This window comes from Oncorhynchus tshawytscha, linkage group LG02 (genome assembly GCF_018296145.1).
Source record: "Oncorhynchus tshawytscha isolate Ot180627B linkage group LG02, Otsh_v2.0, whole genome shotgun sequence".
Taxonomy (NCBI): Eukaryota; Metazoa; Chordata; class Actinopteri; order Salmoniformes; family Salmonidae; genus Oncorhynchus; species Oncorhynchus tshawytscha.
In genome coordinates, this window is record NC_056430.1 from 59205965 (window position 1) to 59225235 (window position 19271).

Here is a 19271-nt window from a genome sequence, read left to right on the forward strand (position 1 = left end):
ATTGAGGTCAGGGCTTTGTGATCGCCACTCCTATACCTTGACTTTGTTGTCCTTAAGCCATTTTGCCACAACTTTGAAAGTATGCTTGGGGTCATTGTCCATTTGGAAGACCTATTTGCGACCAAGCTTTAACTTCCTGACTGAGGTCTTAAGATGTTGCTTCAATATATCCACATAATTTTCCTTTCCTCATGATGCTATCTATTTTGTGAAGTGCACCAATGCCTCCTGCAGCAAAGCACCCCCACAACATGATGCTGCCACCCCCGTGATTCACAGTTGGGATGGTGTTCTTCGACTTGTGAGCATCCCCCTTTTTCCTCCAAACATAACGATGGTCATTATGGCCAAACAGTTCTATTCTGTTTCATCAGACCAGAGTACATTTTTCCAAAAAGTACAATCTTTGTCCCCTATGTGCAGTTGCAAACTGTAGTCTGGCTTTTTTTTATGGCGGTTTTGGAGCAGTGGCTTCTTCCTTGCCCAGCAGCCTTTCAAGTTATGTCGATACAGGACTAATTTTACTGTGGATATAGATACTTTTGTACCCGTTTCCTCCAGCATCTTCACAAGGTCCTTTGCGGTTGTTCTGGGATTGATTTGCACTTTTCGCACCAAAGTATGTCCATCTCTAGGAGACAGAACGTGTTTCCTTCCTGAGCGGTATGACAGCTGTGTGGTCCCATGGTGTTTATACTTGCGTACTATTGTTTGTACAGATGAACGTGGTACCTTCAGGCCCTTGGAAATTGCTCCCAAGGATGAACCACAGTTGTGGAGGTCTACAATTCTTTTTCTGAGGTCTTAGCTGATTTCTTTGGATTTTCCCATGATGTCAAGCAAAGAGGAACTAAGTTTGAAGGTAGGCCTTGAAATAAATCCACAGGTACACCTCCAATTGACTCAAATAATGTCAATTAGCCTATCTGAAGCTTCTAAAGCCATGACATAATTTTCTGGAATTTTCCAAGCTGTTTAAAGGCACAGTCAACTTAGTGCATGTAAAACTTCTGATCCAATGGAATTGTGATACAGTGAATTTTAAGTTAAATAATCTGTGTGTAAAAATTAGATGTAATGACTCCAACCTAAGTGTATGTAAACTTCCGACTTCAACTGTATATATCCCATAAAGAAAATCAGCCGTTTCCAGCTACAATAGTCATTTACAACATTAACAATGTCTACACTGTATTTCTGATCAATTTGATGTTATTTTAATCGATTAAAAAAATGCTTTTCTTTCAAAAACAAGGACATTTCTAAGTGACCCCAAACTTTTGAACGGTAGTGTACATCTAAAATACATCTCATCAATGGGGAGGAAAGAGTAAAAGGAATAAAATAGATGACCAAGTAACCTTCATTGATCCAATTATACTTTCTTTTAGCCTGTGTCGCTTTAAAGCATTTTGCCCATAAACCATTTCTTAAAGGGTTAGTTAACCCTAATAACAAAAAGACACATTGGTTTCCTTACCCTGTAAGCAGTCTATGGACAAGGTATGACAGCAATCCATGATATGGTTTAGTTTCCCTGTCATTGTTTCCACATGCTAACGTTTTTCAATTTGTGGGACAAATCCTATTCAAGTCACAGGACTGATATTAGCATTTTTCGTACATCACGTTCAAATCATCCGAAAGTATCTAAAATTGATTGTGAAGCTTAACAAAGTCACTTATAGATGTTTTGAATATGATGCACGAAAAATGCTATTATCAGTCCCATGACTTGAATGGGATTTGCGGCACAAACAGGAACAGTCACAGGGAAACTAAACCAAAGCATGGATTGCTGTCATAAACCAATATGTTATTTTGTCATTTGTGTGAAGGTTTAAAGCGGAGTTAAAACTGCTGAGCCTGTTTTGTTTATCTTAAAACTCCTTTGCGTAGGGATGGATTTTATATGGTTTGGTACACCATTCCATTCCTCTGCACCAGTGTTAAGGAAATAGCTTTTTCCAGCCATGCTCCTATAGTGCAGCGGTCTGATATTGGCAACACTGCCTCTGGTGTGATGGCTATGAGAGTCTAATGAATTTAAAATAACCAGACAAGTAACTGGGGGGCAAGGTCAAGTAGAACTTTAAAAAAAAAAAATTGATCTGCACCACCTGGAGGTCAACTGGAAGCCACTTCAGTTCCCTGAAATTATTAGGACAAATATGCATCCCAGGGCTGAGCTTGAGTATAATGATCATCAGTTGGTTTGGGGCCATTTCAAGTTTGTCCTTCAGATTTGTTTTATGCCACTGGACCATGAGATACAAGCAGTCATAGTGGCACTGGTCAGAGATGTTGCCAGGGTCTGCTACTGTTTAAGAGAGGATGGTAGCATGTTGCTTTGTGTGGAGAGCGCTAGCTACACAAGTTGTGGCTAAGCTAAATGACCATTTAATGATTATTACTAGCACTGTATAAGAACAGTGGACGCCACATTGCTAGGCTGTGTGTGGAAAGCGCTAGCTTCACATGTTATGGCTAAGCTTAATTACCTACAAATATACTGTATTATTACTAGTACTGTAGAAAGGATGCTACGTTGCTATGTGTGGAAAGCGTTAGCGACACAGGATGTGGCTAAACTAAATTACCATATTATATTATTACTAGTCCTGTATAAAGACAGGTTGTTACATTGTTAGCGTGGAAGGCGCCACCTAAACGGGTTGTGGCTAAGCTAAATAACCAAATGATCATATTATTACTAGTACTGTTATGTTGCTCTGTGTGGAAAGCCCTAGGATCACAGGTTGTGGCTACGCTAAATTACCAGATTGTCATATTATTACTAATAATGTATAAGGGTGCCGCATAGCTTTGTGTGGAAAGCTCAAACTTCACAGGTTGTGACTAGGCCCATCTGTTAGTGTAACTGGGAGCGGCACCTCTCGCCTCTGTCTCACTCGTGTGACACTCCATCTCTCTCGACGCCCCACCGGCCTTCTCAAATCTCCATCTTCCCCTCTTATCCCCATCCCCTTCATTAATGGCGGTCTCTACAAATAAATAAAATACTTAAGGAGAGTGGAAAAGTTTGGGAAAAAAACTACACAAGCTCAAGATTCCCATGAAGATTCAGTGCAAAACAACCAGAGTTGGGTTCAAATAATTTATCTGGGCTTGTTCGGCCTTGCCTAGTGGCAAAAGTGCACTCCAGATAGGCTACAGAAAACAGTGAAAGTATTTGAGTAAAGAAATAAGTAAAGAAATAAAACAACAGTAAAAAGACATTTGAAAAAAAGAGTAGCAAGGCTATATACAGACACCTGTTAGTCAGGCTTCTTGAGGTAGTATGTACATGTAGGTATCGTTAAAGTGACTATGCATATATGATGAACAGAGAGTAGCAGCAGCGTAAAAGAGGGGTTGGGGGAGGCACACAATGCAAATAGTCCGGGTATCAATTTGGTTACCTGTTCATGAGTCTTATGGCTTGTGGGTAAAAACTGTTGCGAAGCCTTTTTGTCTTAGACTTGGCACTCCGGTACCGCTTGCCATGCGGTAGTAGAGAGAACAGTATATGACTGGGGGGGCTGTGGTCTTTGACAATTTTTAGGGCCTTCCTCTGACACCGCCTGGTGTAGAGGTCCTGGATGGCAGGCAGTGATGTACTGGGCCGTACACACTACCCTCTGAAGTGCTTTGCGGTCGGAGGCCGAGCAATTGCCGTACCAGGCAGTGATGCAACCGGTCAGGATGCTCTCAATGTTGCAGCTGTAGAACCTTTTGAGGAGCTCAGGACCCATGCCAAATCTTTTTAGTTTCCTGAGGGGGAATAGGCTTTGTCGTGCCCTCATCACGACTGTCTTGGTGTGTTTGGACCAATCTAGTTTGTTGTTGATGTGGACACCAAGGAATTTGAAGCTCTCAACCTACTCCACTACAGCCCCGTCAATGAGAGCTCGGTGCTCCTTTTCCTGTAGTCCACAATCATCTCCTTAGTCTTGGTTATGTTGAGGGATAGGTTATTATTCAGGCACCACCCGGCCAGGTCTCTGACCTCCTCCCTATAGGCTGTCTCGTCGTTGTCATTGATCAGGCCTACCACTGTTGTGTCGTCAGCAAACTTAATGATGGTGTTGGAGTCATGCCTGGCCATGCAGTCGTGGGTGAACAGGGAGTACAGGAGGGGACTGAGCACGCACCCCTAGGGAGCTCCAGTGTTGAGGATCAGTGTGGCAGATGTGTTGCTACCTACCCTCACCACCTGGGGGCGGCCTGTCAGGAAGTCCAGGATCCCTCTGCAGGGAGGTGTTTAGTCCCAGGTTCCTGAGCTTGTTGATGAGCTTTGAGGGTACTATGGTGTTGAACGCTGAGCTGTAGTCAATGAACAGCATTCTCACATAGGTGTTCCTTTTGTCCAGGTGGGAAAGAGCAGTGTGGAGTGCAATAGAGATTGCATCATCTGTGGATCTGTTTGGGCGGTATGCAAATTGGAGTGGGTCTAGGGTTTCTGGGATAATGGTGTTGATGTGAGCCATTACCAGCCTTTCAAAGCACTTCATGGCTACGGACGTGAGCGCTACGGGTCTGTAGTCATTTAGGCAGGTTGCCTTTGTGTTCTTGGGCACAGGGACTATGGTGGTCTGCTTGAAGCATGTTGGTATTACAGACTCAATCAGGGACATGCTGAAAATGTCAGTGAAGACACCTGCCAGTTGGTCAGCACATGCCCGGAGCACAGGTCCTGGTAATCCGTCTGGCCCCGCAGCCTTGTGTATGTTGACCTGTTTAAAGGTCTTACTCATGTCGGCTACGGAGTGTGATCACACAGTTGTCCGGTACAGCTGATGCTCTCATGCATGCCTCAGTGTTGCTTGCCTCGAAGAGAGCATAGAAGCGATTTAGCTCGTCTGGTAGGCTCGTGTCACTGGGCAGGTGAGTGAGGTGAGTGATCGCTGTCCTGATATCCAGAAGCTCTTTTCTTCCGTAAGATACGGTTGCAGAAACATTACTATAATAATTTACAAATATCGCAAAAAAAAGCACATAATAGCATAAATTGGTTAGGAGACCGTAAAACGGCGGCCATCTCCTTCGGCGTCATTTTGTCCACCTGAAGAGGTAGGCCGTCATTATAAATAATAATTTGTTCTTAACTGACTTGCCTAGTTAAATAAAGACAATGATCCCAAACCCCCAATCAAGTCTACATGAAAATGGCTAAAAAGCAACACATTTGAAGTTTAAGAATGGCCTAGTCAAAGTCCAGACCTAATCCCAAATGAGATGATGTGGCAGGACTTGAAATGAGCCGTTCATGCTTGAAAACCCACAAGTGTTGCTGAGTTACAGCAGTTCTGCATGCAAGAGTGGGCCACAACTCCTCCACAGCGACGAGAGAGACTGATCAACAACTATAGGAAGCGTTAGGTCGGAGTCATTGCAGCTAAGGGTGGAACAACCAGTTATTGAGTGTAAGGGGGCAATTACTTTTTCACACAGGAACATTGGGTGTTGCATAACTTTGTTTATGAAATAAATGAAATAAGTATGTAATTGTTGTGTTATTTGTTCACTCAGGTTCCCTTTATCTAATATTAGGTTTTGGTTGAAGATCTGATAATATTCAGTATTAAATATGTAAAAACAGAGAAAATCAGAAAGGAAGCAAATCATTTTTCACGGCACTGTATCTACCTCTATCACTCCTGTATCCCTACAAATTGTAAATATGGTATTGGAACTGAGACTGTATATACAGTAGCTTACTTACGTTCTTATTTTCATTTATTGTGTTTTTGTTCGACCTTGTTATTTTTACCACCACATTGATATTGATTACTGCAAATCAAATCAAAAATAACATTTTATTGGTCGTATACACGTTAGGCAGATGTTATTGCGGGTGTAGCACAAATGCTTACATTGTTGGGTTTAGAGTTTTGCATTAGCATTTCACTGCACTTTTTGAAACCTCCATGCATGCGGTCTCACTTACTTATGCCCTCCCAAGAAGGAACTTCTGGGAGATCCCTCTTCGTAATCCATCTGCAAGTCCTAGGAGAAATGAAGACCGTTACACAAGACAGAAGCCTTATTTCATTTCACTTTGCATGCTCCATTCCTCACGAGTCAGAAAGTCATTATAACTGCACGATGATGTGTATTAGAAATGAGAAATAAATGAATACGGTTGGACCGAAATGAAATCATGACACGTTAAAGCTCCATCTCTTTTGAGTGATAGGTGACATTGAGGTTTTGTTGTGCGGAGGTGCTATGTGTACTGTAATTCTAGTCGAAATGCAATGTGATTTGCTTTTTGATTTATTCTGTTGGTGAACTTCTATTCATTGGCATGCCCTATGGCAGTCATTCATTCACGCATGCAAATACATCATACCTCTTAATAATAACAATTGATTTGGTTAAGCACGTAATGGATACACACAAGCAAAGAAGATGCTGATTGGTGGATGAGCGGTTTGTTTGAACGTCAAACAAAATACATGTTGGTTGACACTTCATTTAATGGCAGCTACTGTATATGAACCAAACAAATAGTTGTTTATGCTGGACACAATACTTGTCCTTACTGGTTATGACAATGATCACGCTAAAATAATTTAAAATATTTACAGTATACATTTGAAAAGATAAGATTGGTTAGACCATAGCCTTAAACTCAGGAAATGAAGTTGACTTAAAACATATTATGAGTTGATACAACTACGTATTTTAAGTGGGGTAACTCGTCTTTTAAGGTTTCGTTTCTAGGCACTCTAATTGAGTTCTCACCAACATGTCAAAAGGAGACAATCGTAATAAGGAGAGACGTTATGAGGATTTAGTACAATGATGACAAATGGCCACGGTCGACAATGCAGATATCTAATACAGGACATAGTTTACAGTCAGAACAAAACTCAGCAGTTTTAACTCTGCTTTAAACTACCATTTTCTTTAAAAGATTAAACGTTGCTTAATAAATCGGTAATTCTGTCAGTTTAGTCTTAAAATTCTATAGAGTAGGAGGGGTAAATTAATGGCAAAGGCCTTTTTAAATTATTTTCTCTGAGCTTAAACTCTATCTCCACAGTACAGTAAAGACTGGATAAACTGTGTGGATGACACATCTGTCTTAATCAGATTTACCACCTTCTGCCTTTGGAGCGGAACTCTCAGTCATGCAAAACCGCATCGATTTTTTTTCACCCCTAGATTATCAGACAAAATTTCGTTATTCACCGCTCTGCGTTCTGCTGAGAGAGGGATTTTTCAGAGAGGGAGGGGGAGAGAGGGAAGCAGGGGGAGGGAGGGGGAGAGAGGGAAGCAGGGGGAGGGAGGGAGGGAGAGAGGGAAGGAAGCTATAGAGAGAAAGAGAGAGGGAGGGAAGGAAGGAGAGTTGACAGAAGATCTCAGGCTTTGCAGCTCAGTGACTCTGTCACCTCTCTGCCCTCCTCCATCCCTCGCCTCTCATCTCTCCGTCCTCCCCCTCGTCTGAGTCTGCCATCATTGTGAGGGCGATGCGCTTTGATAACCGTCCCTGTCGCTTTTCTTCCGTTCCTTCCCCTATAATAACGGTCTCTTAGTCACAGAGATGCCGGGTTCTGCGTCCCAAATGGCCCCCTATCCCCTACATTGAGTAGTAAAAGTAGTGACCTATATGGAATAGGGGGTCGTTTGGGACAAACCAGGTGTCAGCCTTGAACCCAATGTACACAAAATCTCAGCGGGTGCAGTTAAGAAACTGTTCAGCTACCATCTTTAGTGTCTACGTGATGACATAGTGAATAATGGCAATATATATGTACTACAGCGTATATGTTCAACTAAATATATGCGTAAGATGTGTGCATAATTGTATCTTTAGATTAGATAAAAGCAATGGCTAAATTCCATATTACAATATTATATTTCTAGGGCACATTGCTGCTGTATGGCCTAATGGGAAACGCTTGACAATAAACAAACCCTACCATATCACAACACATTCATGCAGAGGTTGTGGGGAGGTTGTGAGGCTAAGCAGAGGGACAAACAATGACACTTTTCTCTATCAACCTCCTTCTCTCAACCGCTCTCACTATCCCTTCTTCTCTCAACCTCTCTTTCTCTCTCAACCTCTCAAGCGTTCTCTTAACCTCAACATCCCTCGCTCTCTCTGAACCTCTCTCTGAACCTTGCGCGCTCTCTCTAAACGTCACTCTCTCTCTCTCTCTAAACCTCATTCCCTCTCTCTACACATCGCGCTCTCTCTCTACACATCGCGCTCTCTCTCTCTAAACCTCACTCTCTCTCTCTAAACCTCACTCTCTCTCTCTAAACCTCACTCTCTCTCTCTAAACCTCACTCTCTCTCTCTAAACCTCACTCTCTCTCTCTCTAAACCTCACACTCTCTCTCTAAACCTCACTCTCTCTCTAAACCTGGGGCGGCAGGGTAGCCTAGTGGTTAGAGCGTTGGACCTGTAACCGAAAGGTTGCAAGTTCATATCCCCGAGCTGACAAGCTACAAATCTGTCGTTCTGCCCCTGAACAGGCAGTTAACCCACTGTTCCTAGGCCGTCATTGTAAATACGAATTTGTTCTTACCTGACTTGCCTAGTTAAATAAAGGTAAAATAAAACCTCACACTCGCTCCTTCTCTAAACCTCTCCCTCTCAACATCTCCATCCCCTCTTCCTCTCTCATCTCTCCAGCTCCCTGTCCTCCCTCGTCTGAGTCTGCCATCATTGAGAGGGCGTTGCACTTTGATAACCGTCCCCCTCTCTATAAACCTCTCTCTCTCTTTGAAAAAGAGACGTGTCGCAAGGCCTAAAAATAAAGTGTGACAAGGCCTAAAAATAAAGCCCTTTTGTGCCCCTGTAAACAACAAGCGTATGCTAGAAAAAAATCAACTTACTACAAAATAGGCTAGGGGACGAGTTAGATGCGATATATTTCATCATTTTAACCTGTTTGGTGATTTTTCATGCTGATATTACTGTGTTATTTCATCATCCACGTCAAAACCAGGTAGGAATACAAATTGATCATACTGTAAGGTATACAGGGCATCAATAAATGTGCAGTGATGCATGACGCTTTAATAACCAAAAGGAACTATAGGCTGCAAACTATGTGTTACAAAAGAGAGTACATGTCGCACGGGTTATGTCTTCACATGCAACAACAAGTGAAAGTGTTATGGGATGCCAACGAAAGGAGCAAGACAGCGGGCTTCAGAGTGAAAAGCATCCAAACGTGAACTGACAACATATGAACTGCGATGAGGATGAGACAACACAAAACGGAGGTCAAATGTGGGCAAAAATAAGAACAAAAGTACCATGTTAGATCTTGCAGTGTAGTATTGTTCTTCCACACAGTCCAAAAAATCGTCAGAGTCGGGCTGTTTAGTAGACAGACCAAGAAAATATAGATTATTCACAGTCATCTGGTATTTACAAAAATATAAAAATCACACACACACACAGTATAAAAAAAATGTTGAAGTGTTTAAGTTGTTCTCCAAAGAGGTGGGATGATGGTTGGGTTTAGAAATGTATACACAAATAAAACACACTTAAGGGGTGAGAGACTCAAACGGCTGGCCAGGGGACCAAAAGGATACCATGCAAGTGGGGCCTTCAGAAAATTATCTTTCATGGACTTGCGCTTCTAAAATAAGTGGCCGACCTTCCCCTCCAACAGAAGCACACCAAAGACAGAAGTTGAGAGAGGGAGAGAGAAAGAGCGTGGTATTACAAGCCTACAATTTTTTTTTTGTGATAAAAAAAAAACACACAAAAAAAAAACACTCCTTGCAAAAATATACAAATATATTTAGAATAATAAAGAAAAATATAATATTTTGCTAAGTCGCTCGAGTGTGTGTGTGTGTGTGTGTGTGTGTGTGGGGGGTTATAAGAAAAACAGCATAAAAGATGAGAATACTTCAAGACTGGAGGATGGGAAGACACTGTGTACAGACTTTATAACTGTGTTGATTCACACACACATTCAAACACTGTTTAGACTAGGTTAGATATTTCATTGTTGGAAGGGTTCCAAAATGTATTCAACAACGCGAGAGTGTCTCACCCCTTCGGTATTTTTGAAGTCAACACACAAACTACTATCTGTTGACTGTGGGTATGTCCCAAATGACTCCCTATTCCATATATAGTGCACTGCCTACCTTTGGAGCACACATTCTGGGTTTCCAATATAGCTTTGTATGAGGCCTCTGCCATCCCTATTGTGCCACATACAGTTAATATAGTCTATATAACATATAATTCTATAGTTCGCCTCATCCGAAATACAATGCACAGTTAAGGGATAATAGCAGTGCAATAGTAATAGCAGAAGCCATGGAAATTGTGAGGTTCTGAATTTAAACAGTTGTTATTGTTGCAAAGCATGATTTGGTTGGTTGAAAAGTGTGAAATGTTGATGGGCAAGCGTGTGTGTGTGTGTGTGTGTGTGTGTGTGTGTGTGTGTGTGTGTGTGTGTGTGTGTGTTAGGAGAGTCACTCACTGCTGGTTCGTGATGAGGTTCAGTCTCCTTCCTAAGCGGGGGATCAAACTTGACTTGATCAACTATCAGGGTTAAAAAAAAAAATGAACAAAGAATTAAACAAACTGCAGTACTAAGAAATGAACACACGACACATTTTGAAATATAGTCCCAGTGGCCTGGCAAAGAAAAAATTATCAAAAACGCATGAGTCGAACAGTAACATAAGCACAACATATCGCTAAAGATCGCTTATGGGCATTTTCCTACTAGTGCAGGCACTTTCCCCCATAATCCCTGTGGGCACGGAGTCAAAACTTAATGGCAAAGATTTAGACCCTCACATATAGAGTCCCTGAATGAACAGTAAGCAGTTCCCCATATGCCTTTTGCAGATGCAGGGCGAATATTCAAGTCTCTTGGGAAGTGATGTCTCTGCCACTCTGAGTGACAAAAATGAGAGCTGGAGAGATAAGGAGGGAGTGTGTGGGGGGGGAGTGGTTTTCCATATTTAACCACAAGGTCATGAGAAGGACCGATTAGGAAGAAATCTGAAAAGCTTTTGTTACATTGTTATAAACGTGACATTATAGATGTCCTAACCAGTCACAGTGACCTTAGTAGACGTTAGATTGTGGCTACTCACTTGAGGCAGTTGTAAAGATGCGTTATAAAGGATTTGTATAATTTCAGCCAGTAGTTTTGAAAGAAGCGCTCACGAGCCAAAACGGTCCCCCGAACATTGTGTACAACATCCGTACATGTGGCGATGTGCATGTTGGGCTCACCCCGCAACCTCATTGGACAATACTGTGCTGATCTGATCCCGCCTCCCACTATAAACTTGCAACCTTTTTTGACATGCCATTTCTGTATGGACCTCGCTTCACGGGAGCATTGTCATGCAAGAAAAGAGAAAGGCCTTACCCAAACTGCTGCCACAAAGTTGTAAGAATATAATTGTGCAGAATATTATTGTATGCTGTAGTGCTAAGATTTCCCTTCACTGGAAATAAGAGGCTTAGCCCAAATCATTAAAAACAGCCCAGACCATTATTCCTCCTCCACCAAACTTTACATACAGGCCTATGGGCTAGGCTATTCTTGATTTAATATTGTCTTTACATATACTAAATAATATATGTGTGAAATGTGTTTTTATTTAGAATGGACCATTATCATGCACCGGTCTCGAAACAGGGGCAGAAGGGGAAAAATACATGTAACCTATGCACTTAAATGGAGGATGCTTTTCCCTGTGGATTATTTTCATGCCAGCTAGGTATTCCTGTTGTAAATATAAGCAATGTGCTTAATATTAGGAAAGTTGAAAAATAAATACAGTAGGCCTAGCCAATAGAAAGCTGACCCTCCTATTTTTAATAGAGGCCATTACTGTTTTCTAGCACAATTGCAAAGCCTATTGAAATGTTGCCCAACATTAGCTCATGGCCTCTCATAAAGTGTTTGATTAGATTTTCGAATACATTTGCATTGATGTCAGAGCGATTAGAAGGACAATAGAATGCTGAGTACCAGGCAGTTAGCAAGTTTGGTAGGCTACTAATGACCATCAGTGGCATCAGAGCATGGAGAAGCCTAATTACCGTGACTAAAAGGGTCATGTGGAATTTGACCGCCGGTGTGGCGGTAATACGGTCACCGCAACAGCCCTAGTCATGACTGCTTACGACATACTACGGCATGCTAATGTCACTCTCATAGCAGTCTTATACCAGAGGGATCAAGACAAATGCTACTGAAGACACTCACAGTTGATCTCGGAGAGTGTCTTCCCTTCTCGTGTGTTCCCGGAGCGAATCCGATGCGGCACAGGTACAGGAGGCTGTCAAAACAGATAAAGTGGAGTGAGGGAAACAGTAAAACACTAACTAGCCTGGTCCCAGATCTGTTTGTGCTGTATTGCCAACTTTTATGGTCATTGTCAGCCCAAACTGTTCAGGGACCAGGCTAGTAATACATTAGTCAAAAATTTAGTATTTTTGGATGCAGGCATTTTGACATTACATTCCACTTACAGTACCGTTTCTGAAAGCGTCACAAAAACCCTGTAAATTGTATTTTCAAGTATTGTGTGGCAGCATTATGAAATGGGAATGCTGGTCATCGGCAGGGACTGGGGAATTTGTCAGGATCAAAAGAAATATGAAAGGAGCAAAGCCTTGGTAAAAAGTTCAAGGAAAACCAGCCTGTCTTCTGAAAACCTAGAGAGTTATATTTTTCAGCGAGGCAATTACACACATTGTTATGCCAAAGACACACCAGAATGGCTTTCCAATAAGTGGAGTGATCCTGACTGGTTTAGTCTCAGTCCCGAATTAAATTTGCTTGAAAATCAGAGATACGGTTGAAATATTCCTGTCCATCAATGATTCCTAACCAAATCTACTGAGCTTAAGCAATTTTGACAAACTTCTTCTATTTAGGAATGACGGAGGACACGGTGTTCTTTGGGACCTTCAATGCTACAGAAATGTTTTGGTACCCCTCCCCATATCTGTGCCTCAACACACGGTCACCTCACGGATGATCAATGGAAACAGGATGCACCTGAGCTCAATTTCGAGTCTCATATCAAAGGGACTGAATACTTATGTAAAGTAGTGCACCATATAGGGAATAGGGTTCCATTTGGGATACTCAGGTGAGTCACATATTCCTGGCAACCTTCCATGTTTCCCTGATTAAAAAGGCTGGTGTAAAAATAACACCACTGAATGTCGCACTTTGATGACACATGCGTAATGAAAATGGTCGCTAAGCCCTGTGGGGAAAATCAATAAGTGTGCATCCCAAATGGCTCCCCATTTCCTATATAGTGCACTAATTTTTTCTATATAGTGCACTAATTTTGACGGCAGTGCACTACGTAGGGACTAGGGTGACACTTGGCGGCAGCCAAGGTAGTCCCAGGATGGCTTCCACTGTTATTTATTTAGCAGTGTGTCCTCCCTCGTGCATCAGAGGACATGCACTTGACTTTATGTGAAGGGCTCACAGTGCACAAAATGACAGTTGAATGACATCCTTCACTGCGTGGTTGTTTTGAAGAAGAGACTAAAAGCATTTAGCCAAACCGTCGGAAACGAAGGGCGGTTGAAGGACCTTCACCAGCATATATTATAGGATCATTCTTGTCTGTATTTTATATTTTATTAATTTAGCAGATGCTCTTATCCAGTAGTGAGTGCATACATTTTTCATACTTTTTCTTGTGGTCCCCCGTGGGAATTGAACCAACAAACCCTGGCGTTGCAAGCGCCATGCTCCACCAACTGAGCCACACGGGTCTACAAATAGCATTTGGTTCCAATTTACAATAAGTGTCTCCGATACCTTTTGTATTTACATGTAGAGCTACAGTATCTACACTGTAATTACACTACCTGATGTAAATATGTATTATGGTCACCCACTGTAAAGTGGGACTAAGTACTCAAAAGGTTTAGCATACATTTTAGCTTCAGCAAGGACCCAATGGTATCACACCATTCTCCACGTCAAACCATTTCAGCACACGTCCATTTCTGAAGTAACACCCAAACACACTTCTCATGCACAAAACATCTATGTCTGTGTCCACACAATCTAATTTACCAGAGCAGGCAAACACGGGCCCACAATGCCTCCACACACACACACACACACACACACGGTACCTCTCTGCCAACGGCAATACGTGGGAGTTGCAGAGAAAGGGAGGGGTCAACAGGTTGAAACACACCCCAGTATGAGCCAAACGACCCTCTTGTATAACGACTAAGGGCGAAGGAGAGAGGCAGATACACTCAGCCCAACTGATGAGAGGAGAGAAGGAGGAGTAGAGTGAAATTGCCCTTAGATGCTGATGTTTTGCGTTTCCCCCAGTAATGGTTGAGGTTAGGATTGGGGGAAGGGATCATAGATCTGTACCTGGGGGAAACTTTACCCCAGAGCAGTTGAGGACAGGGCAGGGGGTGAGACGGCCTAAAGAATTCCTTTAAGGCACAGAGTCAACACCTACAGACAGGTATTATGGACCTTGGAAAAAGTGACTGCTGCCAGTTAAAGTGACAGTGCAAGGTTTTGGAATTAGTGACGTGTACATTTGATTTTTTTTTTAAATTGCAAGAAGATAAGAGGCTAATTAACGCTTATGCTAAGGCTAGTACATCTTCAAAATTAAAACAAAAATATATAGATGCTGTATAATATTATACATTCTGTAATTGTCTAACAAATATGCATTTAAGTGTGCCAATGAACAGGACATAATGTTCAGTCAGTGTATTCTAGTATAATATTGGCAACGACAGAAAGTACTGCTGAGTGTGAATACCGTGGCTATGAATAGCAAAAGCACTCTCGTCAAGCTCTTGCTGTGCATTATACACAGACTAAATTGACCCCTAAAACCTACAGTGACAAAATGTTCTGTATGACAAAGTACAGTAGATGCTCAATAACCAATTATTGTCCTCTACAGTCAATTAAAATGATTTAGGGCCTTGGTCAATCAAAACCGGTAACCAGGAATACAGATAAGAAAACACAAATCTAAATTATTACTATTCCGCTGTGAGAATCGATGTCACCATTTTAAAATGGCAACCTCCGAGGCAACCTAGCATGGGTGCCAATCTGTTTCTGCTATCTTGTCAACTCCTTATGGAATAGTCATGCCAAATGTTTGGATTGACGCTGAGTGACAAGGAGTTGGCAAGATAGCAGAAACAGACTAGCCCTCTTGCTAGAGACAAAGATTACTGGTTCTGATTGAGTGTCTGCAGCTCCACTGTACCTCCTCAGGCTCCTCGGGCTCGTCATCTAAGTGGTCGTCGTAGGAGGAGTGGTCCGGGTTGCTGGCCTTGTCCAAGAGCTCGATGGCCAGCGTTCGACTCAGGGGTTGCGAGACAAAGGGATGCTGGGGAAACATCGGGGGACAACAATGAAGCTGAGTTCATACTGTAGGAAAGCCTGGTCTCGGATCTGTTTGTGCTGCCTTGCCAAATCCTATGGTTATTGGTGGGGCAATGAGCATAGCAGTTGGCAAGACTATACAAACAGATCTGGGACTGGTACTAACTGTAGGAGACTATGGAACAGAAAAGCCAAATTAAGTCAAGAAACTCCATGTGTCAGAAAGATTGCATTATGAGAAATGCAATCGAATAAAACTCTTTTTTTTTGTACCTATATTGTCAAATTAATCATAGCACTCAATTATTTAAAAAATGATAAATACATTTCCTGCCGTGGTTGTTCCCTCTTGAGCCAAACAGCAGTTGAATAAAATAGGAGTTGGCTTGGCATGGGGAAAATGTTATCTAAGATGAGATAAGATACAACTTTATCCATCCCTCAGGACAATTCGATTCAGGGCTAAAGTGGTGCATCTGATTTGAACTGATATACAAACACTAGACAGACACAAAACATTTAGGCTGCGTCCCAAATATGGGCCCTGGTCAAGTAGTGCATTATATAGAATCTCAATTCAACGGCTCAGACACAAGAGGTATGTGGCAGGGTCTACAGTCAATCACGGACTACAGGAAGAAACCCAGCCCAGTCACGGACCAGGATGTCTTGCTCCCAGGCAGACTAAATAACTTTTTTGCCCGCTTTGAGGACAATACAGTGCCACTGACACGGCCTGCAACGGAAACATGCGGTCTCTCCTTCACTGCAGCCGAAGTGAGTAAGACATTTAAACGTGTTAACCCTCGCAAGGCTGCAGGCGTGTCAGGAAAATAACCTCACACTCAACGTCAACAAAACTAAGGAGATGATTGTGGACTTCAGGAAACAGCAGAGGGAACACCCCCCCATCCACATCGATGGAACAGTAGTGGAGAGGGTAGCAAGTTTTAAGTTCCTCGGCATACACATCACAGACAAACTGAATTGGTCCACTCACACAGACAGCATCGTGAGGAAGGCGCAGCAGCGCCTCTTCAACCTCAGGAGGCTGAAGAAATTCGGCTTGTCACCAAAAGCACTCACAAACTTCTACAGATGCACAATCGAGAGCATCCTGGCGGGCTGTATCACCGCCTGGTATGGCAACTGCACCGCCCTCAACCGTAAGGCTCTCCAGAGGGTAGTGAGGTCTGCACAACGCATCACCGGGGGCAAACTACCTGCCCTCCAGGACACCTACACCACCCGATGCTACAGGAAGGCCATAAAGATCATCAAGGACATCAACCACCCGAGCCACTGCCTGTTCACCCCACTGCCATCCAGAAGGCGAGGTCAGTACAGGTGCATCAAAGCTGGGACCGAGAGACTGAAAAACAGCTTCTATCTCAAGGCCATCAGACTGTTAAACAGCCACCACTAACATTGAGTGGCTACTGCCAACACACTGTCAATGACACTGACTCTACTCCAGCCACTTTAATCATGGGAATTGATGGGAAATTATGTAAATATATCACTAGCCACTTTAAACAATGCTACCTTATATAATGTTACTTACCCTACATTGTTCATCTCATATGCATACGTTGATACTGTACTCTATATCATCGACTGCATCCTTATGTAATACATGTATCACTAGCCACTTTAACTATGCCACTTGGTTTACATACTTATCTCATATGTATATACTGTACTCGATATCATCTACTGTATCTTGCCTATGCTGCTCTGTACCATCACTCATTCATATATCCTTATGTACATATTCTTTATCCCCTTACACTGTGTATGACAGTAGTTTTTTTTGGAATTGTTAGTTAGATTACTTGCTCGTTATTACTGCATTGTCGGAACTAGAAGCACAAGCATTTCGCTACACTCGCATTAACATCTGCTAACCATGTGTATGTGACAAATAAAATTTGATTTGATTTGATTATAGGGAATACGGTGCCATTTGCCTCAGACAAGCATGACACAAGATATTATCCTGTTTTTATCACATGCTAGTGCAATAGATTATTAAAAGGCTAAAGAGTAATGTGCAAAAGGCACTATAAGTGCAGTAGATCTTCAAATGATTTGATAAACAAGATTTCTAAGATTTAAAAAATTAAAAAACGTTTGAGATTGTAAGAGTTAGAAGGGTTCCTCTGTCCATGTTTATTTGAGTAATAAACATGGGAGAGTTCTGAGAACACAAACCTCAGGCTACTAGTAAATAAGAGTTGCTATGTAAAAACTGCAGCACTTTCTGCGATTGCAACATCCTTTTTCAGGCTTTTAAATAATTTTTACCCATTGATTCTTGAGGGATATTTTAACTGCCTCATGAGCTTAGCTCAACTGTCATACCCCATCAGAACCCAAAATATAAGCTTGTTTTACAAAAAAAAAAAAAACTGTATACCTTCAAAACTATAATTTTGATATAGTATCATGAATGGTCAGTCCTTGCACCCGTTAGCTCTTTCTATACATTTGAGTGGTTACATTTCTCCAGCACCATCCCTCAGCTGTGTACAAAAACAGTAACTGCTGTGGTACTGTTTAAACTTCATATTGCCCGTTTAACCAGTCTACATATAACAAATGCAAATAGGGCTCTAGTTCCAAATATTCACACTATTTCACTAAATCTTGACCTTGAACATTTGAAAGGGTTACTTACAAACAATGCTCTATGGGTTGTCACTGCGGCAACCAAATCCCTTGATCTACACAATGACATCACTACAATCCCATTGCTGATCATCTTACCTGCAGCAGCTTGTCTGAAGAGGGCCTTTTCTTTGGATTTTTCGTCAACGATATCTTTACAAAATGATGAAAATTACTGGTCCTTGGGGAGGGAGAACGAAATTGGATTAAAAAAATATATATTCCGCCTATTCGATCATAAATATTCCATTTATATGCTAATAACGATCAAACCTCTTTGGGATGAAACCTGACCCCATATTATGTGTAAATCAAGTTAGGCTGTCAATTCTCCAGCCCCTCTCCACAAAAAAACAGCCTTTCTCGGAGTCCAATGACATCGACACGAATCTGAGGCTCCTTTAACGCCGTGACAGGCGTGTCTGACTGTTAATATTTTAGCAGCATTTTGATTTGATTCGTTAATATTGTATTACATATTTTTTTCCCATCCAGTTCTAATGTATAAGAGTTGGGGTGGGAGAGGACGGTGTGTTCAAGTAGCGAAATAGAACTGGCCAGAGTGTAGGTAATGTTGCAGGCAGCAACCCTAAAAGACACTTACCACTTCACCTTGTCTTTCAACTTGGGCGGCTGGAAGTTACTTTTGGTCATTAAAAACAGGGCCCTGATGGGAAAAAAAAAGTGCAGTTGTGTATTTAAGGAAATCAGTCCTTACACGTACAATCCTTGCTTTTACTCAGAGGTGCTAACTAACTAAGCATACATTTAAAATAATGATGTTCTGCTTTCTCTATGTTCTACAAATGCATACAACGAGTTCGTAGAGTCATTGCATGTTAGAAATATGGGACCAAATAACTAACTTTTGACTACTTCAATACACTATAAGTGAATTTCTCAGAATACTACAGACTTCTTCAAATGGGGAACTAGCTACATAAAGTGCTTTCATTCATGCTTTCGCTAAAACAGATAAGTATGAAAATAACCTCAAATAAAAGGTGCCATTCTGTACTGTCACCTCAAATGAAACATTTTATCTCAAATCCCAAATCCTTGAGTATAGAGCCCCCAAAAATATATGCTTCCCTGTCCAAATACATGTGGGGTGTGAGTGTATACGATTCTGTGTATACTGGCCCCTTCTCTCTGTCTGCTCTTCATTTCATAACGGTCTCTGTCAAAAACAACAAAATAGGAAAGGAGAGTCCACTCTCCTTTAAAA

General features: G+C 41.9%; 1 protein-coding gene across 5 annotated transcripts in view; it reads right to left on the reverse strand.

The window, feature by feature from the left end:
• map4k3a (mitogen-activated protein kinase kinase kinase kinase 3a) overlaps positions 1-19271 on the reverse strand; it is an 81105-nt gene that overhangs the window by 16259 nt on the left and 45575 nt on the right. For 4 of the 5 annotated variants that reach the window (XM_042301652.1, XM_024443523.2, XM_042301662.1 and 1 more), the window contains 7 exons: positions 18648-18710; positions 18143-18224; positions 15255-15377; positions 12227-12299; positions 10475-10536; positions 9282-9344; positions 5951-6009 (listed from right to left, as the gene is read on the reverse strand). In XM_042301652.1, the coding sequence (XP_042157586.1) occupies positions 5951-6009; positions 9282-9344; positions 10475-10536; positions 12227-12299; positions 15255-15377; positions 18143-18224; positions 18648-18710 (525 nt within the window). The remainder of the gene's footprint in view (positions 1-5950; positions 6010-9281; positions 9345-10474; positions 10537-12226; positions 12300-15254; positions 15378-18142; positions 18225-18647; positions 18711-19271) is intronic. The other variant, XM_024443529.2, reaches the window with a different exon arrangement.